Source organism: Epinephelus fuscoguttatus, linkage group LG15 (genome assembly GCF_011397635.1).
Source record: "Epinephelus fuscoguttatus linkage group LG15, E.fuscoguttatus.final_Chr_v1".
In the NCBI taxonomy this organism is placed as follows: domain Eukaryota; kingdom Metazoa; phylum Chordata; class Actinopteri; order Perciformes; family Serranidae; genus Epinephelus; species Epinephelus fuscoguttatus.
This window is the reverse complement of record NC_064766.1, coordinates 1367573-1394035: the sequence shown is the minus strand read 5'-3', so window position 1 is coordinate 1394035 and position 26463 is coordinate 1367573. Positions and strand designations below refer to the sequence as shown.

The following is a 26463-nucleotide window of genomic DNA, read 5'->3' as shown; positions in this document are numbered from 1 at the left end:
ATATTTAGATCTAAAAAATGATCTTTGCACCATTCAACAAAGTCAGGTAAGGCCTGGCCATGGTTTGAGACTTGGCCCTGAAGAAGAGTCAGGAGAGCAGTGTCATCAGAAAATTTTACAATATAACTGCCTTCCTGTGACGTTCTGCAGCTGTCTGTGTACATAATAAAAAGCAAAAGAAAAAGGACACAACCTTGGGGTGAGCCTGTACTTGAAAGCCTGGTGCTGGACATGTGTCCGTTCACTAACACCTGCTGGATTCTGTTTGTTAAAAAGTCTAAAAGCAACAATAAGAGCTGAGCAGGTAAATAGGATGCAAGGTGGTCAATTAAGATGTGAGGCTGCATCTTATTAAAAGCATGAGAAGTCCGCAAATAAAATCCTTGCATGGGACTTTGATTTCTCCAGGCACTTATACACTCTGTCCAGAATAAAGAGCTTTGCATCGTCGAAATCCTTGCCGGTCTGGTAAGCAAATTGTAAGGGGTCTAATTTGCCATCTATAAGGGAGACCACCATATCTTTTATGACCTTTTCAAAAATTTTCATGACAAGGGATGTAAGTGCAACTGGTCTGAAGTCACTTAACTCCTTGGCATTTTGATGGTGGACGTTTTCCAGATTGTGGGTATCTGGCCACGTTCCGCACACATCTGGAATAGTTTAGAAAAGACTTCATTCAACTGTTCAGCACAGTAGCGCAATGTGCATCTGCAGATGGCATCAGGACCTACAGCTTTCCTCATGTTTACCTTTTTTAAAAAACTTGTGACACATTCCTGAGATATCACAATATCATTTTCAGGTACCAGTGAACCTTTAAGCAAGGTAACATTTTCCAAAAAGTCAGTTGTTTCAAAATGAGAAAAGAATTAATTAAAAGCATCTGGCAAGTCTGAGTCATTCATCCCATTTACGGGTTATGGGTTGTTTTCCCTCATTAATATGATGATTAATGGATGCCATTGTTTTAATACCATGCCAGGCTGCCTGAAGGTTGCCACTGCTATACTGCATTTCGCTTTAGCCTTACTTATTTCATTTTGCACTTCTCTTGAGGCAGTCTTCTTCTCCTGAGGATCCCCTATAAAGTAAGTCCGTTTCTTTTTGTTGATGACTGATTTAAGTTCCTTCGTTACTCAAGGTTTATTATTGGGATATTTAACCACCGTTTGGTCGGTATCACAGAGTCCACACAGAATATAATCAGTGTACAATCAGTGTGGTTAAGGCTACTTTTGAAATTAAATGTAGATTACTGAAATACAGAATGGAATACAGATTACTAGTTACTGTGTTGAACATATAATAAGTGATGTAACTATTTTAATTACTTCATTGAAGTAATGTAACCTATTACATTAGATTACATTTCTAAAAACATTTCTATGGCAAAAGAGGACATTTCTAAAGCAAAAGATGCATTTCTATGCCAGAAGAAGATATTTCTGTGGGAATAGACATTTCTCTGCCAGAAGAAGACATTTCTATGGCAAAAGAAGACATTTCTATGCCAACAGAAGACACATGTAACCCCTGCAATCACTACCAATTTGATTGGTAATTGGAATTTAATTGCATATTTTTTTCTCAGTAACTGTACCCGATTACAATTAAATTATTTTGTAATTTAATTACTGGAACTAGTAACATGTTAACTACATATTCCCCAACACTGCATACCGTATTGTTAACTTGCTGGAATTATGGGAGAAAATGTTATTTATTTTTTTTTTTTTTACAATTTAACTGACTCATTTGTTAAAAAACAAGTTTGCATTACAAATGCATCACAAGTCCAACAAAGAAATGAAAGAATGAAAATGGAATAACGAAAAACATCACTATAAAATGTTTTTTAATGAAGTTCAGCGCAGGTAGGCTAATCAAACACAAGGACAGCCTTGACAGAAAAGATATAAATAACCTACCACTCTCTCTGCATCTTTACCTCTTTCTGAAGCACACCAATCTAAAAGCCCAATAGACCACAAACTACAGGATCATTATCATAACACCAAAATGAGAGATTAAAGCTTAAATAATAAATAAATATAATATAATAGCTTATTACAGGGATATCGTATGCTGTAAAGCCCAAAAATATACTTGAGTAAAGAGTGAACATACAGTTTAAAAAAAAGGGACATGACAAGTAGCTACTCTTCCCTGAAAAAAAAAAAAAACTTTTTTACTCATAATGACAATACAGATTTAAAAAATACATAAGTACCACGTTGTATAATCCCTATTAACCAGCAATGGATTTTTGAAAATCATAGACTACAGATGTCAAATTGATTGAATTGAATTGAATTGAGATGTTTATGAAAGCACTGAGAGACATCTGTTTCACTTAATAATGTATTTGTATTTGTTTTAATCTAGTGGCCTTAAAATAGTAAAATCTAAAAGCAGTAGTCCTGTCCGGATCAATATACTCTATCCCTGATATGTGTATGTTGTTCTGATATGAAAAGTGTTGATCACTCTGTTACATGCATGTGTGACAGGCCTGCAGACCAACAGGCACACTTTTGGGTAAATTAATGTTACTATATATTCCTACTGCTACTGAAAATTCGAGTTTGAGTGAATTGAATCTTCACAGTGAGACAGTGAAAACAGCTGGTATTGCTTCTAAATTTGGAAATCAGCCATGTTAACAGCTTTGAACAGGGAGAAACCAAGATGCATTTCATTCCTACACTACTCAACTTGTTGCAGATAGTATTTGCCACATTATAGTCCTGAAAAAGTTATTTTACCAACGAATTTCTTTTAAAATCCTTAAAAGATATCTCACTGCCTAATCAAACCAGGAGGCTGCAGTTAGGTCAAGTCCTACAGTTTATTTTCACTCAATATGTCAGTAATAAGTGTTGTAATTTCAGTGTGTGTGCAGAGAAAAACAGTAAAAGACCTTTAATCAAATTACTGGAAACTAATTGACACACAGCAAACCTAGAAGTTTGAGCAAAGGATGAATGTTTGAATTGTGGAACTTTAGGCAAAACACACTATATGCAAGCAATGTGTAGAATGTTGTTTGCAAACAGCCCTGAAAATATAGCATCTATTACTCTTAAATTATGAGAATTTAATTGATTACCATGAAAATGTTCTCGTCTGACAGATTTCATCATACTGTTGATATTCAGCTACAGAGCTACATGTTTAAAGGGGAACTATATCCATTTTCAATATTCCATATGTGGTCTAAGATGGTCCAAAATATTAGTAGCCTAAACATCAACAACTCGCTCCTAAATCCAAAAGCTAAAGAGCTCAAACTCACATTTGTTGTGTCGTAGGGTATAAAGTCTGGAGCTGTTCCGTAGACAAATTAATTGGAAAATATATTCTAGATGACACTGAGAAAACCCAGGGGATAGTTCAGAATATATGGGTATAGTTTCTGTTTCACAAATGAGAACACTACTATAAAATATAAGCTCAGACACATCAAACCAACTTAGGAGAACTAGTGGAAACGAAAGTGACCAACAAGTTATTCATGAACACACTGCAAAGACTACAGCCAACAGCCAACCAGCACGTACATTCCCCAAATGCGTGAGAGGAAGTAACTCCCCACACAAATACAGATGGCAGTCGTCTGTGTTCTTCATTCAAAGAGAATCACACGAAGACCATCTTGTTGCTAGTTAGCCAGTTAGCACATTAACACCACAATCCAATGTGAAAGGAACAGAGCATATTTATTGTGCACTAGTGAACAGTAACACAAACCATGGGGAAACATTTCTGTTAAAGAGCTAAATCTAATTCAGCTTCCAGTGAAAGCATACAGGGGCTGACAAGGAGCAGGTTTTTTTTGTTTTTTTTTTAATGGTTTTTTGGTTAGATGCCTGAAATAAGGTCTGAGGTAACACAATCTTTAGAGACTTTCAAGATAGGCTATGTTCTACAACATAAAATACATCAGTAAATACCCCACTCGTTAACTCTGAAGCTTTCGTGTTGTTGCTAACGAGTAGCTAAATGAGACTACAGAACGTCATCACGTTGACCACGGCTTTGCAACCATGCTGTGGTTGGTTGGTGTAGTCCCTTTATACCCTAATGTTTGCTTTTTACTTCTGGTGATTGCATTTAGGATTGAAAAATCATAAAAGTGGTGTTTATTTGTGAAGTTTATCTTGCTGAACAAAATGTGGAAGTATCATAAATGTCTGTTTGCCACAGAGCTTATTTTCTGCACTAATCCAAAATCCAACGGAAAAATCACATAGGTTTTGTGTCAGGGGACCCAAAGGGCGATGCTAATTCCTGCACTGTTTAACTTTCTGTTGTGTCGGTGAAGATTCTCAGTCAGTCAGTTCTGTTGTGTCATCCTTGGAACACTCTGTGGAGCTGCTCCAGCCTTTCTACCCTATGACATCATGAGTTTAAGGTTTACTTCTCTGATTTCTGGCTTTGAGAGAGAGTAGCTCAGAACTAAACTTTTCTGGGCTATGGATATATCATATTGGAATTCTTAATTTAAGGGTTGTTCCCCTTTAATATTTCTGGCTGTAGGCCCATGATCTATTTGCAGGTGAGAACCTTGACTTGACATGTTTCGATTGGCATAAAAACAGGCATTCCTGGTTGTTTTATGAACAAACTGTTTATCAGTTGATCTCCTTGGTAATGTGTTTATATCACAGCTTCACTGCTGTGGTGACATAGGCCTACTGTGACCAGAAAACTTAACTGATGTATCCTAACTACTGTTTCCCTCAAACCTAGAGCCTGGTGTACATCTAAGCATTAGTTTAAATGGCTGGCTTTTACTTTGAAAACTCAAACAGGAAATCCATGTTATTTCATGACGTGTATCTCAGCAGTCTTTACTTGAGGGTGGGAGAGTCTTCTCTTTCAACACTCAGCATTGAGCGACCATAGCAGCCGTCGTGGCGGCCGCCTCTCACCCTCCCACGCCCCGCTTTCAATAACTGACAGCGCACTGCTGATGCGCTCAGCCGCCACCGCTCCCTGCTTCCTCACACCACCGCTGAGAGCTCGCATTCTCACCGGGGCTTTCCTGTCATTATCACCGCGCATCTCGCACACCCTGGACTTCATAATAAGCCACACAATAGTCCTTTTACCCTCCGTTTCTTAATGACGGGCGGTCGGTTCGACTTTGACGATGGTGGCACCTACTGCGGAGGCTGGGAGGACGGCAAAGCCCACGGCCAGGGTGTGTGCACCGGACCCAAGGGCCAGGGCGAGTACTCAGGCTCGTGGTCCAACGGTTTCGAGGTGGTTGGCATCTACACCTGGCCCAGCGGCAACCTGTACCAAGGCTACTGGGCGCAAGGGAAACGCCACGGACTCGGCGTGGAAACCAAGGGGAGGTGGATTTACCGGGGGGAGTGGACTCACGGGTTCAAGGGTCGGTACGGAGTCCGGCAGAGCCTGAACATACCGGCCAGGTACGAGGGCACCTGGAGTAACGGACTTCAGGACGGATATGGCGTGGAGACATACGGTGATGGAGGTGAGAGGGGAGCTTAGATTCTGATACTAAATGTTTCTCAATCTTGGAACATATGAATATTGTCTCTTTTTATAAACTAACGTTACAGTGTAGGAAAACATCGTGCACATGACCGGTGACCACAAATCAACCCAAATGCCAAATTAACACACCCACACTGTGTTTGTGATGATCTTATGTCTATCATTCAGTTTTATTAAGAAGCTGGCAAGAGCTGTGTGCTTGCTGGAAATAACATTGATTATGGATTGATTAATACATGAAGCAAGTATTTTTATTTTACTATGGATGCTGACATTTTGCCCTGGCTTGGAGTCATGTAGTGTCATACAGGGTCACAGAAATTTGGTGTCTCCATTAACCCTACAGAGCTGATTAGTTTCAAAATGAGGGGGCTTTTGCTACGGTACAGTGACTTATTCAAAATATATATAATGAACCAACAATTTGTGAAACAGACTTAGGTAATTATTAAAACTTCTCGTTATTATGAAATTCCGTTTCATCATGAGATTTAGTAGTTACAAAATTTGATTGGCGATCATTTTTATTTTAGCATATACTTTTTATTTCAAAATACTTCCTTTTTAAATGGTGTTTTTAATTCTTTATGGCATGTTTCTTGGTAACACTTATCACAATGACGTAATTTAGAGGAAGATAAGTAGAAATACATTATTCCCCTCAGCCCACTCACTATGACATCTTTCCATACATTGAAGCGTGTAGATCAGAATTATTGGTACATGTGTGTATCAGGCCCCTGTGTGTGTTTGTGCGTGTTTGTAAAACGAAAGCACGGGAAAAAAAACCCTGAATTTCCTGGGCCCTCGAGCAGTTGAGGGTTAGGCACCTTCCAGTTTCCTTAAACAAGTGAACTGGCACCTCTCCAGCCCAGTCCACACAGTACTTTTTTTAAAAACCTAAACCTAATCTAGTTTACATTGCTGCCTCAGTCTTGTGGAAGAGACTGTGACAGCCACTTTAATGTGTTACAGAGTCCCCTGGAAACACCTGTTGTGGAAACAAAGTTTGACTAAATTTCCCATTTCTTTCGAGTGGAGGAGATGTCAGAGAAGGCCCCTCTGTGGCAGCTTCTCGGGGCTTCTTGTTCAAATATTTTCTCAGTGCATTTGGACAAATGTAGAGTAGATTTACCTCTTACTGTACAGTACAAGCAAAACATGTAGCTGCAGCAGACGGACTACTACTTGCACCAGTGATGTGTTCGACATAACATAAATTATTATCTAGTTGTGATTATGCATTACTAAAATAAAAGAGGTTGCACTACAATTATACAGTCACACATTAGTTTTACAGTTGTCCCTATTTGTTATTGAATTTCAGCACAATATCTAATGTGCTAAGGGAGGAGCACTAAGCAGCCAGTAGTTAACCAGATAAAAACAGCAATAAACCAGCTCAGCAGCTTAACTCAATCCTTGGCAGCAATCACATCATTATCTACAGTAGCATTATTAGGCAACTTTGCTTTATTTCAACTTCGCAAGCTGCTAACTCGTACAAATGAAAAGTCAAACGGCATTTTTTAATGTTATAAAAGACGACATACTTCAATACTGGGACCTCCGCCTTCTCTTTCCTCTGCTTTCTGTATGTCGCACCTAAGGGCTTGAAGGTCTTTTCATGATGATAACCCAGTAATCTGACAAATTATGACCTCTTGTTGTCTGTCAGTCACAACCGCTACCTACCTGAGATGCGCACAGATAACTCGTCCCACCCCTCTCTTCCACAGTGATGTGACTGAGCACGGTGCAGGACAGGTTCAGGGCCAGGTCAAATAATGACAAACAACAGGGGAGTTGTTGTTGTTTACTTTTTTGGAGTATGAGGAAAGGGCACCAGTCGGGGCTGCAAATTATTAGAAGTATTTATTTTATTTTATTTATTCTGTTTTATTTTTTTGAGGGCTTGCAGCTGCGCCCCCACCAGCATGTGGCGCCCTAGGCAACCACCTATATGGCTTATGCCAAGAGCTGGCCCTGCACTGTCAATATATATTTCATGTCTCTTTTTATGACAGTAGTGATGCCACTGTTCTCTTGCCTTTCAGCCAGTCACCTGCTCTGCCTCTCTTAGGGTAGCAAGTGTAACGGCTCCCAAATTTAACCAGTTAGCCCCAGCTAGATGGATGTATCAATCAATCAATCAATCAATCAATCACTTGGTCAGTCACTCAGTCAGTTAATTATTTTCTCACATAAAGTCATACAAGGTACAACTCCAGTGAAATGTGATCCTGTCAGCTCCTTCAACGTGTGCATTGCAATTTAGTCCTTTTTTTGCCTCCCCTTACATGGTTGGCTGCTGCTTTCTAATTGCCCATGTTTCCAGGTGGTTCTGTTACCTTAGTTAGTGGTTGTGGAATGATTTAACTGTAGTTTTGGGTAGAGTTGCTACCATGGCTCCAGTGTAACTTTTCCATTAGAGGCACAGGTGCTACCAACTTTTTTTACTTGCTTTCATCAGAACATAATTTGGTCACACCAATTTATTATTATTATTTTTTTTATTTTATTTTTTAATGCCTTCGTGCTGACGATAGCTGTAGCCAAAGGTGTTATGTTTTTGGGTTGTCGGTCCATCCAGTTCTCATGGTCAGATATTTGGTTGGGGTATGTTTTCACAGACATGGATGTAAACTGTAACACAAACTTGACTGGTGCACAGTGGCATAAAATTGTGGGGCAATAATTCTAGTTCTGTCCTGTCTTGTTGTAAATATCGTCATCATCATCATCATCATCATCATTATCATCATCATCACTGTAAACAAATCTTCTTATATTGGAAAAATATATAAATGTTCTCTTTCCAAATTTTTACATGTTTTGGCAGACTATTCTTTCTTCAAAGTTATATTCTATGTTTTTGCATGTTTTGTGTTTTATGTTGAAATGAAATAAAAAGATAAATGTTGATAGTAGATTCAGGACAGTGTTTCCCCGAGGATTTTTTCCAGCAGCGGTGCTGAAGTGGGTAAGTTATGTTTTGCGCAGACAGAAAAAAGCCAGAGCTTTAGACGCATATTTGTACAGAGTTGAAGATGTTGAATTATGTTTGATAAAATGCTTCCCATACCCCATATGGTGTTACGATTGCTCTTGCATGTGGGGGCAGATGTAACATTTGACATCTAGTGTTTCAATCAGTGTTGTGATTTTAACTTTAACCAGCAACCTCATAATGCTCCTAACAACGAAGTAAAGTGGTCCTACATTAGTAAACTTTATTTAAATCATACAAATTATCTAAAGCACACATTACGTTCACTTTGCATGTGGGGAACTTCCTGCAAAAGTCTTACGGTTGCACCCATGTGACCAGTGGAATTTACAACCATCGGCCACTATTGGAGCCCTGTTCCGCCATTAATGATAGTTTATATAACGTCCTATGGGCATCGATTTATCAGCAAAACTGATGAATCGGTCAACCTCTAGTTGTAATTTTGCAACTGCAGGCCTTACAGGGCTCATCGAATTAGAGACTCACAATATTGGATTTTTTTTGCCAATATTGGATTTTTTTTGCCAATATCCAATATGCAACTTATCCTGAGCTACGTCGTGGGGACAGCAGGCTGAGCAAAGCACCTCAGATGTCCCTCTCCCCAGCAATACTTTCCAGCTCCTCCAGGGGGACCTCAAGGCATTCCCAGGCCAGATGAGATATGTAATCCCTCATGCGTGTCCTGGGTCTACCCCTGTATTCAAGACTACTCCAGTTTTTTCATTTTTCTTTTTTTTTTGCATTATGGCAAAAATGATTTGTTAAATTGTTGAGTTGTTAAATACTTACTCGACAAGTGGACATGGCTCTGAACAAGACAGGGAAAGGATGGAGGAAGTTGGAGCAGGAACCAAGCAGCAGCCTCTGGGGCTGAAAAATTAAGCCAACGTTGAAGTGCCAAAAACAAATTAATTGAATGTCCACTTGAGGCTGGCTTCAGCAGCCAGTCAGTCCCCATAGACCCCATGTTAAAATATCCAACTTTTCAGCAGAAATAATCGTGTTCACAGCCTGATACAAAAAACTGTATCAGTTTCTTTAGCTAATTTCACAAGCCTATTGAATGTGATATTGTGTTACTGTGAAGTAAACTAGAGACACAAACTGAAGCAAGACATCATACATTGTCTTGAATATCATCAGCATCATCAGATTATCTTTATACATCAAAAACTGTGTTAGTGTTAAAATTAATGCTAAAAAATGTTCTGCTCACACCTCAACCTCTCTATATCAGCGTTGCAGGCTCAATGTCCATCCAAGTCCCCCTCTTGTTAAAGTCTTGTTCATTACTCAAGAAGCGTACACACTTTGTACTGTTTCCACCCAACCGGGTTATAAACCTGAATAAAACTTAGGCGTGTGAGGTACATTCAACTCAGTCTGGTAACTCAGGCAGTATCACACAATAACACGTCCCTGTGCAAGTGTAAGTAATGTTAATAAAACTCACAACAGCAGCATGAGTTTTAAATACATGTAAGTGCGAGATATATAAAGCAACATATGAAAAACACACCCACAACAGGAACATTTTTAAATTGTCAATGTTCGGGAACTGCAGAATCTGTGGCGCTTATGAGCTAACGTTACCTGCCACCAGCCGGATACACACCTACATGCACTTGCATGCATGTTGCTGCTGGACAGTGAGACAATGGTGGCTAGAAAGAAGACTAGCGCCATTTGGAAATACTTCAGACTCAAAAAAGACAAGGTTTCGTGCAAACTGTGCAACACGAAACTTTCCTACAATCATTCAACCGGGTCGGTGTGAAACCACATTGACCACAAGCACCTGGACATCAGCCTGTGTGGAGAGGCTTCCTCTGACGTTGGCAAAGGCGGTGCAGCTCGGCAACCTAACATTAGCATGTCATCGTTGTTTGTGAACCTGAGACGATGTGATAATCGCAGGGCAGAGGAGATAACTGATCTCATTGCGGACATGACGGTGCAAGATACACTCCCGTTGAGCTTTGTCGAATGCAAAGGTTTCAAGAAGCTAGAGTTTCTTGAGCTGGAATACAAATGTCCAGGGCGTTATGCCATTACAACCAGAGTAGAGATTAGACACCAGAAAATGACTGAAGAGATCAAGATGAATTTGGAGAAAGTGGAGTTTGTGGGGATAAGTACAGACGGCTGGACAGCCATGACAACCAAGTCATGTGACAATAACGTGTCACGTTATAATTGATGGACAGCTGCACAATTATGTGCTTCAAACCACTGCACTAGAGGAAGGCACATTGCTGAAAACTTGGCAGCATTCTTGAGAGATGCAACTTGTGAGTGGGGACTGGAAAACAAAGTTGTCGCATGTGTCCATGATAACGCGACCAACGTGGGGGTGGCTAACAGGGACCTGTTGAGGTGGGAGTTGGTGCTGTGTTTTGCCCATACCCTGCAGCTGGCAATTAACGATGGATTGAAGGCCAATGCGATGAGCAAGCTGATTGGTGCATGCACGAGACTGGTGAGTCCATTTCCACCACAGCATGGTGGCCACCGTAGCCCTCAGGAGAAAGCAGGCTCATTTAGAGCTGAAGGACCACGAACTAATCCAATTCTGCAAGACACGCTGGAACTCAATACAAGACATGTTCGAGCGCCTCCTGGAACAGTGATGGGCCGTCATTGCCGTCCTCTCTGACTGCTGACTTCCCTCAGAAGTGCCACCACTGTTATGAGTGGTGAGACCTACATGTCGGTGTCCATGGTGTACCCCATAACCATGAGTTTGCTGAACAGGTAAATGTAGAATAATAAAATATAATAAATCATATGGTAATAAATCATATGTGAGTGAGGAATATGGCATTTTAAAGTAAAATAAATCACCTAAACTTTCGACTAAAACATTTTTTCCAGTTTATTTGTTTTTTAATCATTTATTAAAAGCCAAATAAATGTAGGACTCAGTTGGGAATTCTTAATTAAGTGATTTTTCTTTTTTATTAATAACATGCAGCAGTTGCAGTGTAAATACAATTACACAGCAAATACAATTACAAATTAAAGCTGCAAGCAGCGATGAACGGGCCCTCGCAGTCCACGCACGTCGAGGCATGCTGCCGTCGGGGGGCGTGCACCTAGAGGTCTTGTCAGCTGTAATAAATAAAAAAATAAACGTTATCTCTTACTTACATTTCCAACAGCCATAACTGTAAGTCCTACATCTGAAATAAGACCATCAGCTGAAAGCCAACAAGATTTCCTACATTTCTATGTATGTACAGTGGTGGAAAAAAGTTTTCGGACACCCTTAAAATTTTACACAATCTCAAATATTATCATGAAATATTTGTGGAAAAATCTTTTTTGTGTTTCAAAAGGTGTGGCTGCATTAGACAGATACAAACAAATACAAATTATATTTTTTTGTTTATTGTTTACAAGAAAAACTAACAAAACTAAATTCTTGACAGTTTCAATATGTCAGTTCTTAACATTGTCAGTATCAGAGTCAACAAATAACAGAGAATGTGTTCAAAACTGAACAAAAAATAAATAAACCATCACATCATCAAATTAATATTTAGTAGTCCTGCCACTGGCACGTAGTAGAGCTCTAATCCTGGCTGGCATGTTCCCCACGAGCCTTTCACACTGTTGAGGGGTAATCTTGTCCCATTCTTCTTGAATTACTGCTTTTAATTCTTCTAAATTCTTTGGTTTATGCTTTGAAACAGACCTTTTGATAATCCACCACAGATTTTCAATGGGGCTCATGTCCGGGATTGAGCTGGCCACTCTAAGACCTGGATACTGTGCTCCTGCAGCCAAGTTCTACTGGCCTTGGATGTGTGGCAAGGGGCATTATCTTGTTGAAACATCCAGTTTTTACCTCGACGGAACAGTGCACGCGCAGAAGGGAGCATGTGGGCTTCGAGAATGGTACAATACTTGGTAGAGTTTAATGTGCCTTCACAGACAGTGAGATGACCAACACCAGCAGCACTCATGCATCCCCAAACCATGATACTGCCTCCACCATGCTTGACAGTAGGTACTGTACATGCTGGAGATAATGCTTCGCCTGGCCTTCTGCGTACCCTCACATTAGTAGGAGGAAGATAAAGCTGGAGACTGGACTCATCTGACCACAAAATCTTCTTCCAGTTCCTGGCTGTCCAGTTCTTGTGTGCCTGGGCCCAACGATGCCGGGCTAACCTCTGTCTCTCATTGATCAGGGGCTTCTTGATAGCCTTGTAGGACCTTTAAGCCATGATCTAAAAGTTGGCCACGTACAGTGCGGGTGGAACACTGGACACCAGTTTGGTTTGACCACTGCTGCTGAAGCTCCAGTGATGTCATTCGGCGGTTTTGCCTGCACATGCGGATCAGGATGTGGTCATTTCTTGCTGAAGAAACCCTTGGACGCCCAGATCTTGGTTTGTCTTCCAAGCTGTTAGTTCGTCTGTATTTCTGCAGAGTGTATCCAACTGCTGAAGGACTGCATCTGCACTTCCTGGCTATCTGGCGGCAGCTGTACCCTTCCTGGCTGAGAATCTTTATCTTCAGGCGTGTTTCCTGCATTCGGTTCCTTGTTTTAGCCATTTTTGTGTCTGAGGAACTTTCAAATGTGCTGGCTTTATGTAGACACGAAGCTTGGCAACAAAAATTGTGTCTTTTAATAAAAATAACGAACTTCATCACTGGTACCAAAATGACCCAATACTCAAAATTTCTAATGTATTTTTATGGAACCAATCAATTTTAAGTTTTTAATGGCTTTTTTAGGATTTATTTAGTATTTTGGCTGTGACTGTACTAAAAGAAATTGCACTTGAAGACCTAAGAGTGATTCTTAATGCAATATTTCACAAATGCATGGGGTGTCCGAAAACTTTTTTCCACCACTGTATTGTCTATGTGAAGTAAAAGATGTGGGATCCAAATCAAGCTGAAGAGAATTTTCTCTCCAGTTTTTCTAGCTGCTCTCCACTCTAGCGATGATGTCACGCACTCTAGCTCACGCAATACACACCCATTATAAAACCAGAAGACAAGCTAAAAATCCTTAAAAGTAAAACTGTGATGGTTTCAACACCGTAAAAGATTTTAAAAAGCTGAATACATGCCCAATAGTTGAAGGTCTTCTGATTCTTTAAAAGTTGACATGGTGTCTCTAGCTCAAAGTATGAGGGACAAGAAGAGGTTGAAAGTCGATGAGTTTTGAAGAGGATTTGAAGATTTTCCAATTTACTTCCATTCACAATAATTAGAGCGCCACCTATTGGCCGATTTGCACCGAATTTTGCACAAACCCTCATCGTGCCATGGAACACAATTAGCAAAAGTGTTGTGGTAATCCGACTGTATTTGTTCAAGATAGGAAAGACTGTCTGTTTTGAAAACAATGTGCAGGAATTTGTTGTTTTATATTTTGGGCGTTTTTTGGACTATCAAAATTCTTTTAATAACTCTTTGTCAGGAGGGTCCACAGATGCTTCATGCAAAGTTTGGTGCAAATCAGTCAAATCGCCTAGGAGGAGTTCGAAATAGTAGGTTTTTCATTGTTCGCGATTTTGCAAATGGAAATTCAATGCAAAAGTGGGTGTGCCTTACATCACACAATTCAGCTGAATTCAGGGAACACTGAGATATAAAGATTCAAAACGTGTGACATGTTATGTGGGAGTGGTGGGCCAAAAACGCTTTTGCATTGAAAATAGTGCCACCTGCTGGTCATTTTTGGTGTGTGAGTTATAGGGGCCAGTCTTTACCACCCCTATCAATTTCATTTCCATAAGTGTTATGGTGTTGGCACAGTGCCAAATATTAAATTAGACTGCCACCACAGCGTCACCTAGTGGCAGATCGGTAACTCCTTTGTCAGATATTCTCAGGAGGGCATTGACAATAATTGTTCTAAGTTTCATGTTAATCCGAGCAACCAATGTGGAGATATAAAATACTTCAATTTAAAGTGCGCCACCTGGTGGTCATCGCCTGAAATTTTGCACAGCGCGTCAGGGGCTCATGGGGAAGGAGTAAACTGAGTTTCATGTCATTCGGACACACCAATGTGGAGATATGCAACACTTCCTGTTTTGTACCAAATCTGCAGGAAGTTGTTATTTAATAACTTGAGTATTCTTTGGAATATCAAAATTCTTTTAATAACTTTTTGTCAGGAGAGTCTGTGTGAGATGCTGTGTGCAAAGTTTCGTGCAAATCGGTGATTTGGAGGAGTTTGAAAAAGTAGGTTTGCGACAAGTTGTGAATTTGCGGAAAAAAAACAGGAGGCGGAAATGGGCGTGGACTATATCACGAGATTCAGCACAATTCACTGAACACGTGGATATAAGGTTTTTGAATGTGCCACAAAGTATATGGGAGTTATGAGCCAAAACGCACTTTCCTTGATTATAGCGCCACCTCGTGGTGGAAATTCAGGACGACAATAGATTATAAAATTTTCCACCAGGTGTGACATATATTCCAAGTTTGATGAGTTTTGGGGTATGTTCAGGCAGTGAAAAATGCGATCATTTGGGACCAAAAAAAAAAAAAAAAAAAAAATCATTCAAAAACCAATAGGGACCTCGCAGGTCGAGACCTGCTTGGGCCGTAATAATCATTAGAAAAACAATAGGGACCTCGCAGGTTGAGACCTGCTTGGGCCCTAATTAAAATATCTTTGCCAGGCATCTGAATCCAACAGGTGAGCACAACAAAGTAGCTGACTTCAAGAACACTGTGGCGGCATCCCTGAAGAAGAGAATGGTGTCCTACAGAATTGGACAGAGCTGGCACTGTGCCACTGTCGACCCCCGCCACGAGCACCTCAGTTTCCTCCAGGTGGAAATGCGACGGGCAGTAAAAGAGAAACTTTATGCTCAGTATCACAGCCTCCTAGAGGAAAGAGGTGCTGTGGAGGAAGAGGAAGATGCCTCTTATGCTGTCGAAAAAGCCTGCAGTGTCGATTCAGAAGAAGGCACCTGGGCTGGGAGCACCGAACTAAAGTGTGTGTGTGTGTGTGTGTGTGTGTGTGTGTGTGTGTGAAAAGGTGTGAAAGAGCGAGTGAGATAGGCTGGCTATGTGAAGAGGGTGGACTGAAAAATAAGACAGGCCAAGCCTAGTCATACCGTATATTTCGCAGCCACTTTTATTTGTTATAGTGTACCGTGCTCCTGGCCCGTATTCTGAATTTTTATCTGAATTCTCAGAGTTTTTATCCAGTTTAGTTCTTAAATCAGATAAAGTTATTATTGTAGGCGATTTTAACATTCATGTCGACGTTGATAATGACTCCCTGGCTACCGCGTTTATCTCATTATTAGACTCCATTGGCTTCAGTCAGGGTGTACATGAACCTACTCATTGTTTTAACCATACCCTCGATCTAGTTCTGACGTATGGAATTGAAATTGATAACCTAAAAGTCTTTCCACAGAATCCCTCGCTATCGGATCATTATCTGATTACTTTTGATTTCTTTTTACTCGATTACACGCCACTCAGCAACAGTTACTATACTAGATGTTTATCAGATAGTGCTGTCGCAAAACTTAAGGAAAAGATTACTTCGTCGTTAAATTCAATACCAATACCTTCAGTAACAGAGGTTTCCCGTGCCGACTTTAACCTCTCCCGAATTGATCATTTTGTCGATAGCACCGTAGGCTCGCTCTGAACAACGCTCGACTCTGTAGCTCCTCTTAAAAAGAAGTTAAAAAAGCAAAGAAAGTTCGCTCCTTGGTATAACTCTCAAACCCGTAAGTTAAAACAAATATCGCGAAAATTTGAAAGGAATTGGCGATTAACCAAACTGGAAGAATCTCGTTTAATCTGGACAGACAGTCTCAAAACTTATAAGAGGGGCCTCCATGATGCCAGAGCAAACTATTACTCAGCTCTAATAGAAGACAATAAGAACAACCCCAGGTTTCTTTTCAGCGCTGTAGCCAGGCTGACTGAGAGTCAAAGCTCTATTGAGCCTTGTATTCCCTTAGCCCTTAGCAGTAATGATTTTATGAGCTTTTTTAATGACAAAATTCTAATTATTAGAGGCAAAATTCATGACCTCCTGCCCTCAGATAGTACCTATCTAACCTCAAACACAGCTGTAAAATCTAATATATATTTAGATTGCTTCTCCCCAATTTCTCTTCAAGAATTGACTGCAGTGATTTCTTCATCCAAATCATCAACGTGTCTCTTAGACCCCATCCCAACTAGGCTACTTAAGGAGGTCTTTCCTTTAGTTAACACTCATATATTAGATATGATCAATATATCCTTATTAACAGGCTATGTACCACAGTCTTTTAAGATGTAAGATGTAAGCTGTAATTAAACCTCTACTAAAAAAGCCCACCCTGGATCCAGAGGTGTTAGCCAATTATAGACCAATATCTAATCTTCCCTTTATGTCAAAGATCCTTGAGAAAGTAGTCGCAGACCAGCTGTGTGATTTTCTCCAGGATAACAATTTATTTGAGGAATTTCAGTCAGGATTTAGAGTGCATCATAGCACTGAGACAGCTCTAGTTAAAATTACAAATGACCTTCTGATTGCTTCAGACAAAGGACTCGTCTCTGTACTTGTTTTATTAGATCTTAGTGCGCGTTTGACACAATTGACCATCAAATTCTGCTGCAGAGACTGGATCACTTAATTGGCTTAAAGGTTCAGCACTAAGCTGGTTTAAATCTTATTTATCTGATCGTTTTCAATTTGTTGATGTTAGCAATGAACCATCCTTACGTACAAAGTTTTTTGGAGTTCCGAGTTCTGTGCTTGGACCAATCCTGTTTACTCTATATATGCTTCCTTTAGGTAACATCATTAGAAATCACTCTATAAATTTCCATTGTTATCGGATGATACTCAGTTGTATTTATCAATGAAGCCAGAAGAAAGCAATCAATTAACTAAACTCCATAATTGCCTTAAAGACATAAAAACTTGGATGAGCACCAATTTCCTGATGTTAAATTCAGACAAAACTGAAGTTATTGTTCTTGGCCCCAAACAACTCAGAGACTCTTAATCTGATGACATAGTTTCTCTAGATGGCATTGCTCTGGCCCCTGCCACTACCGTAAGAAACCTCGGAGTAACATTTGATCAAGATTTGTCTTTTAATTCTCATTTAAAGCAAACCTCATGGACTGCATTTTTTCATCTGCGTAATATTGCGAAAATTAGGCCTATCCTGACCCGAAAAGATGCAGGAAAAATTGGTCCACGCTTTTGTTACCTCAAGGCTGGATTACTGTAACTCTCTATTATCAGGTAGCTCTAGTAAGTCCTTAAAAACTCTCCAGCTAATTCAGAATGCAGCAGCACGTGTACTAACAGGAACTAAGAAACGCGATCATATCTCTCCTGTTTTAGCTTCTCTGCACTGGCTCCCTGTAAAATCCAGAATTGAGTTTAAAATCCTACTGTTAACTTATAAAGCTCTAAATGGTCAAGCTCCGTCATATCTTAGAGAGCTCATAGTGCCATATTATCCCACCAGATATCCCACCAGCGCTCGGAGAACGCAGGGTTACTCGTGGTCCCTAAAGTCTCCAAAAGTAGATCAGGAGCCAGAGCCTTTAGCTATCAGGCTCCTCTCCTGTGGAATCATCTTCCTGTTACGGTCCGGGAGGCAGACACCGTCTCCACATTTAAGACTAGACTTAAGACTTTCCTCTTTGATAAAGCTTATAGTTCGGGCTGGCTCAGGCTTGCCCTGTACCAGCCCTTAGTTAGGCTGACTTAGGCCTAGTCTGCCGGAGGACCCCTCTATAATACACCGGGCCCCTTCTCTCCTTCTCTCTCTCTCTCTCTCTCTCTCTCTCTTATCCTATTACTGCATCTTGCTAACCCGGCCATTCTGGATGTCACTAACTCGGCTTCTTCTCCGGAGCCTTTGTGCTCCACTGTCTCTCAGATTAACTCATATCACAGCGGTGCCTGGACAGCGTGACGTGTGTGGTTGTGCTGCTGCCGTGGTCCCGCCAGATGCCTCCTGCTGCTGCTGCCATTATTAGTCATTAGTCATACTTCTTCTGTTATTATACACATATGATTATTGTCACACATGTATACTGCCAGGTATTAATACATACTTTCAACATATTGTACCGCAGTAACCAGAACTATAACTACAATATTATTACTTTCATTAATGTTGTAAGATACTGTCATTACCTGCATCTCTCTCTCTCTCTCTATCTCTCTCTCTCTCTCTCTCTCTGTGTCATATGGATTACTGTTAATTTATCATGTTGATCTGTTCTGTACGACATCTATTGCACGTCTGTCCGTCCTGGAAGAGGGATCCCTCCTCAGTTGCTCTTCCTGAGGTTTCTACCGTTTTTTTTTTCCCCGTTAAAGGGTTTTTTTTGGGGGAGTTTTTCCTTATCCGCTGTGAGGGTCTTAAGGACAGAGGGATGTCATATGCTGTAAAGCCCTGTGAGGCAAATTGTGATTTGTGATATTGGGCTTTATAAATAAAATTGATTGATTGATTGATTGATTGATTGTTAAATCTATCATGAGCTTATCTGTTAATGATTATATGGCTGCTCCATTTGTATAATTAAGTAGTCAAAGCTCCACTACTCTGTATTCAGAAAATAGTGGTGGATATCCCCCACCTCTCTCTTCTATCTCTTTCTCCATCTCCCTGTTTGCTCACCTGGTTGATGCTGAATGTGAGGCCTGAAAATGTTATTTTTGAGAGCTTAATGGTTATGATAGTAAGATAGTATAATAGTACAGATGACTGATTTATCATTTGAATAATGTTTATTATGTCGCCTTTTGTTTAGTGAGTTGCCATTGTTTTATAATTTGATTGTTGATCACATTGATCGTTGATCATTAATATTGTTCCTGCCTTTTATGCCTATTGGCATGTAGGACTGTTTATTGTCTAAATGTTAGTTGCTCAGTGCTTCAAACAAAATGAATGGCTTGGAAATGCCACACATTGATTCCAGTGATCATTCGTTTCTTTTTGTGTCATTTGCTAACTTTTATTCATCACTGAGGAGATATCTTTTGATTTTCAGCAGTGTTCAGAGTAACTGGTGTGCACACATTTCAGTAGTATTTCAACTAATTTGGTATGCAGAGAATATTTTTCCGGTAGTTATTAAATGCACACAATATTTTGAAAGACAATGTTTTACCCTTGTAGATTATATTGTGCTTAAATTGAAATGTTTTAGACAGATTTCATGTTATACACTAGTCGATAAGGAAATATCAGTGAAGTCGACAAGGAAAATAGTTGGTTGGCAACATCCCTACTTTCTAACAATAGTTCATGTTGTTACATCCTTTCTCTTTTGAGATTTGGTGCTGTTACCTCAAAATTTGACTTGTCTCTGCTGGCTGTAAACAACAAAACAAAACTCTTTAATACTAACAGTGCTTATTATTGCTGAACGATAAACATTTCCATATGTTCGTCAACTTAGCAATAAAAATCTCTTTGCAACTAATGAAAATACTAGACAAAACAACTGTCTTATACTAAACACGTTTTCCAAACAAATACAACATGCTGACGTTATTAGCACCAGCCTATGGCATTTTACATTGTATACATTAGCCTAGCGACGAGCGGAGATTTCCTCTGTTCATATGAAGCCAGGATGAGTCCCTGAAGGATAAATCACACACATGATTTAAAATGCTATTTAAGTGGAGGCTTTACTGTCTTCACAATTTATTGTTTCTTATCTGTGAAATACAAGTAAATACAAGCTTCGTTTCCACTGAGGGAAATGGTGTCAGCTTACAGAAACAGACAGGAGGTCTGGGTCACCACGCCGCTGAGCGTGAGGGTGGGCGAGTTCAACTTTCTGTCAATCCCTGGAAAGCTGTTGATGTAGCACTTTTCTCCTTATGAAAGTAACACGGCGATTATTCAACCAATGGTCAGACAAGAGCATAGCGACCAAATAATTGACTAGTTGACCAGGAGACTACAGCCCTACTTGACATTAGCGTTTCTTTTTGTTGTTTATTGTCCATTGATCTGCAGATGTCACACTTGGCTGTATACTTCTTAATCTGGTCATTCATGCTGAGGCAGTAGACACACTCTCTAGCCATCTAGGCATCCTTCTACACCCAGATGTGATGAGTGTAAGCGGCTCGTGATTTCTGTCCTCAGTGCATCAGGAATGACAGCATGCTCACCCCTGAAGACTATTCCATCTTGGTGGCTCAGCTTCCCTTGTAATGAGAAGTAAGGCCTGATTTCACTCGGTACATGTGACTTGTCCCATCCCTGGCTCATTGTTTTAATGAGAAACTGCAGTGTTTTGTCTTTTTCTGTGGCAGGCCTTATGTCATGTAGTCTGGCTGCCAGGACCGTAAGTGATTCTGATTGATGAATGAAGAATGATGAATGATATAAAATATAATCAACAAATATATAATTATGTATTATTAAAGGTGAAGATAAACCATTAATGCATTGGTAATCTAATAAAATAATAAATAATATTCTGAAATATTTTGCAAAATGTGTATGGTGTTACTTGAAGAATGTTTTGATGCTGATACTTTTGTAATTTTACTTGAACAAAACTTTGAATGCTTAACTTTTACTTGTAAGAGTATTTCTAAACTGTGGTATTGCTACTTAAACTTAAGTAAAATATCTTTCAAAAGTGTCAGTTGCCAGTTGAGATAAGATAGGATTAACCTTCATTGTAGGACTGCCCCTTGAAAGTCGAATATTTGAATCCTCAGAGACCCCTCGGTTGACTGAAACCGCTTCAAGTTGAGCAGTCTTTGCTTTTTTTTTTTTGCCAGTCAGTGTGCTGTACAGTGTACCTCTGAGGATGTTTGGTCTCCAAATTTTCCTGCAGAGTGAGTGCTTTTGACTTTAATATTATTTTATGGTACAGACATGTGAAGATGTGATGCAGCAGCACAGAGGAGAAACTTTCCACCGTAAGGCTGAGAAATAGCATTATCTTGTCTCTTCTGCTTGGAAGTGGTAAATTTACAGCTCACAGCAACTTAATATGACACTGTCTCTGGCTTTTGTTTGATATCTGGTCGGCAAAATGTGTAGTTGCACATTTCTGATACGTTGTTAGGGCAGTTAGCTTGTTTACTGTATTACATGCTGTCACACTGAATGTTCTGCTGAGCCATGTTCAAAGTTTTGAACTTAACACACATACATATATATATATATATATATACATATATATGTACACTAAAAACTGCTGGGTTAAAAATAACCCAACTTGGGTTATTTCAGTAACCCACTGCTGGGTCAAAAAGGGACCGACCCAGCCATGGGTTGTTTTAACCCAGCAGGCTTGGGTTATGGGTTTGACCCAGCATGTTGGGTTATGTTTTCTACTCAAAAAATGGGTTAAAATGACCAGGTTGTTGGGTTAAAGCTACCCAAAGGTGGGTTGAAAAATACTACCCAAAATCTGGGTTATCACTTATTTCATTTAAATCTACTTCTGCATTAAGAAATGAATTTATGAAATTAAATTATTAAATGATGAAGAAAGTACATCATGTCTCAGATTCTTTTATTGCAACAAGCAATAATGTATGAAAATAGATGTTAAAAAAAACAAAAAACAAAATCTGTAATATAAAAAATAAATATTATAAAATTAATTTCACATTCATGTTCAACATGAGCAACTTTTGTCAAACAATTTCATTTCATTTTTTTTTTTTTTTTTTTTTAAGTTTTTCTATGGACACAAAGATGTAATCATGTAGTGAGTAGCCAACTTTAAAATCTAGAAAACAACAGCTAACTGAGCTCTCATCAACTTTATGGCATTGTTTAAAATCTAGAAAACATACATACTTAAATCATGAAAAATGTAACCAGGGAGTAGCTCACTTTAAAATCTGGCATGAATGTACTTAGATCACAGCTAACTGAGCTCTCATTAACTTTATGGCATTTGATTCATGTCCTGGGATGTTGAAGATGACTGTCTGTATGAACTCCCAAACCTGGGCACATGGTTTTGGGTAAGTGACATCAAACACAAAAAAATGCCTTGAAACACCCATCAACTGCACCCAAAAGAGATGGGTGCTCCATGGCTGTCCCATTTATGATTACAAACGCTTGGGAACACTGATGCTCTTCCCCCAGCATGAGGACATATGGGTACTCTGTTGTTGCTCTGCTCAGGTAGCCCACCAATAGACACAAATCATATTCAAGAATAGATTATATTTTTGTCTCTAAAACACTTTTTTCAGCAGTACAGACAGCTGAAATTATTTTGGCCTCACTGTCCGACCACCACGCAATTAAAGTAAATTTAAGGTTATCAGCCACTAATCCAAAATCACTCCGCTGGAGGTTTAATACTACTTTACTATCAAATTATGATTTTTGCTCCCAATTTAAATCTAAACTTCATGAATTTCTCACAACCAATTTGGAATCAGTGGAAGATTTCAGGTACATCTGGGAAGCAACCAAGGGGTTCATAAAAGACAATGTTACATCGTTTGCATCCTTTTTAAATCGCTCTCGCCTGCAAAAAACTATTGATTTAGAGAGACAGCTGGCATCTTTAGAAAAAGCACAACAACGCTCCTTTTGCTCTTTACGAGCAGGTGAGCTTAACATGGTGAAGAATGAGTTAAATGCATTATATAGAGCTAGAGCTGAGTTTCTAATTAAAAAATCTAGAGAACACCATTATTTTAATAGTAGCAGGCCATCACTCCAGTTGGCTCTTAAGCTTCGTTCTAATGAGCGAAAGGCATGCATTTCTGCAATACGATCACCAGATGGCAATATAGTAACTACTCCAACTGAAATCAATTCAGCTTTCTCATGTTTTTATAAGAAACTGTATAAAACGGACATTATTTTCAATAAAGATAAATATGATATGTTTTTCACTGATTTAAACATGAGGAAACTATCAGAAGCAGAAGCAGCTGACTTAGGAGCAGATATTTCTCTTGAGGAACTATGGGATTCAGTGCAAGAAATGAATTTGGGTAAATCTCCTGGCCCAGATGGTATTCCTATTGAGGTTTATATCAATTTTTGGCCTGAACTGGGTCCCATGCTTATGGAAATGATAAACATATCAATCAGAAGAGGTTCCTTTTTAAAGCAAACAAATACAGCATTAATTTCTTTACTTCTCAAAAAAGAAAAAGATCAATTGTGTTGCACTAGTTATCGTCCAATATCACTAATTAATGTAGATATGAAGATATATGCCAAAGTGCTTGCACGCCGCCTCAATAAATATCTTGCAAAACTTATTCACTGTGACCAAACAGGCTTTGTGAAAGGCCGCTATAGTTCAGATAATTTGAGAAGATTATTACATATTTTACATTTAACTCCAGACTCTTTAGATTCTCTTACTTCTTGCAGAAATTCTAAGTCTTGACGCTGAAAAAGCATTTGATAGACTTGAATGGGAATACCTCTGGACCCTTTTAGAGCATTTAGGTCTAGGTGAACAATTTATTAGCTATATTAAAGTTCTTTATGCAAACCCAGGAGCGATGGTGGTATCCGGAAATGCCTGTTCACCACATTTCCAAATTTTTAGAGGTTCCCGTCAAGGATGCCCGCTGTCTCCTTTATTATTCGTCTTATCTCTAGAGCCTCTTGCTCAAAAAATACGCCAATCTCCTAGTATTTTACCTATTACAATAAATTCCACAATTCATTACATATCACTTTGGAAGAAAATTTAGTCCATCCGCATAGATTACAGGATCTAATCTATGCAGGAGTTCCCCTCAAACAAGCTAAATTATGTTTTGGTCCTATTATCTCAAATGTTATAATAACTTGGAAGCTGGTGACTAAACATACTAATCTTAAAACAAAGTGGCACCATCACACTCCAATATTTCACAATTATAATCTGTTGCCTGGTGGACGCACATTGGCTTATCCAATATGGTCAAACAATGGAATTTACTTACTTGGACAGCTGTTTAATACTAATGGTCTCTGTACATTCCAGGAACTTCAGCAGCAGTACAACCTACCAGGTTTTTCTTTTTTTTTTAATATCTGCAGCTCCGTTCTGCCTTGAAGGCATACGGGGTTCCATGGGACTCTGAACTTCCTAAATGTGACCTTACAAATCAATTGTACAAAACAAATAAAACCAAGGGAACTGTATCAGTGTTGTATTCCCAAATAATGCAAAGCTCTTATAAATCAATGGCAATTCAAACCACTTGGCAAAATCATTTTAGTTCTATCTCTTCTGAAATATCTTGGGAAACCGTATGGAATAATGTTAAACTAGCCTCAAAAAATCCTAAACACCAAACTATTCACCTAAGATTTGTACATAGAACTTATTTAACACCAATAATTAGATACCGGATCAAGTTAGCACCATCTCTCCTATGCCAATTTTGTTCACAAGGTTACATTGGTACCTTTACACATATGTTTTGGGAATGCTCCAAGGTACAGTCTTTTTGGTCCCAGGTCACTGAATCTCTATCAGAAATTCTTAACAAAGACATTCCATGTTGCCCTCTACTATGTTTGCGAATGATAATGCTCGGGTCCCTATGTCTGTTCATGAAAAAAGAATTTGGCTTTCTGGCCTAACTGCTGCGAAGAAAATCCTGGTAGTACGGTGGAAGCCACCACACACATTATCTTTAAACCATTGGTGGTATTTGCTGTTAGATATTTTGACCTTAGAGCTTTCTGTTGCATGGTCTCATGGTGCTAAGGGGAAGACCATAAGGTCTTGGTCAGAAGCTCTTCTAACTGTGAAAGCACTTGCTGGAAGAAGGGAGGGGTAAACTATGGTTGGGTGGGTGGCGGGTGGATCACTCACTAGGGAGAGAAATGAGGGGAGATTATATAAAGGATTATAAATCACAAATTGTTGATAATTGGATGTGCATGTGCCCATGCATGTGTGTATGTGCATATATGCACATGTGACATATAATCATGTAATGTGTAATAAGCATGTGGATCTAGTTGTTTATATTGTTTATGTACTCAGTTACAGGTGCAGCTATGTGCATATGAAATTAAGTTGAGGTATATATGGATAAACATGTTTGCATACGGTTTGCATGCTAGGTACTTCTGTGTACATTATACAATATGAATTAATTTAAGTTTAATTATTATATTTAACAAAATCAGTGTTATTGTGTTACTGTTACATGTATCCATATGTGTACACCTATTTTCTGTCTGTCAACATGAACTAATAAAAAAAAAAAAAAGTTGTTCACAAAAAAAAAGAAAAAGATTAACTTCATTAATCTGATACAGGACCTTGTTCTAACTGAACCTCAAAACTGAGTTTTGCATACCAGTATACTACTTTTTTATTAATGTGCCTGCATGATCCAACAATCGCTTCAGTGTGTATGCCAGTGGTTCTAAAACTGTGGGAGCCACTGGTTAGAGCATAGAGCCACTGCAGGCTGAGCGTAGATGACCAGTAAAAAATATGGAATGAAACTGAGTTGAATGAATATGATTTATGTTGGTAAAGTAGTAAAGTGGTAAAGTAGTAAAGTTTGCTGATGCCATTATGGTGACCTTTATTTCACTAAAATTTGATGATTTTTTTTTTTTTAGTCGCTTTCCAAATTATTATTAATGATTGATAAAAAATGTGGGGTGTGGGATGTGAACTTTTTTTGGCGTCTGAAGGGGCGGTATGCCAGAAAAAGTTTGAGAACCACTGGTATATACCAGACTGACCAAAACAGTGAATACTACTTTGGAGCAAGATTCGTAGCAAGGTTTGTCGTAGGCAACTGGACTTGATAGAGTTCTTGAAGATGTTTCACCTCTCATTCAAGAAGCTTCTTCAGTTCTAACTGACTGGTTTGGGAGTTCAGGTATTAAACCTCTGTGTGGTCGTAACACCTAGAGGGGCATGTGACTCATGTGCCCGCTCTTCCATTGTGTGAACCT

At 39.2% G+C, this 26463-nt stretch overlaps 1 protein-coding gene across 4 annotated transcripts in view; it reads left to right on the top strand.

Moving 5' to 3' along the window:
• The first annotated feature begins 4865 nt into the window (after positions 1 to 4865).
• The window catches only part of LOC125902800 (junctophilin-1-like), a 160532-nt gene continuing 138934 nt past the window's right edge, over positions 4866 to 26463 (top strand). For 3 of the 4 annotated variants that reach the window (XM_049599413.1, XM_049599412.1, XM_049599414.1), the window contains exon 1: positions 4866 to 5509. In XM_049599413.1, the coding sequence (XP_049455370.1) occupies positions 5131 to 5509 (379 nt within the window). In that variant the 5' untranslated portion in view covers positions 4866 to 5130. Of the gene's footprint in view, positions 5510 to 20550; positions 20798 to 26463 lie in introns of those variants that run through there. The other variant, XM_049599416.1, reaches the window with a different exon arrangement.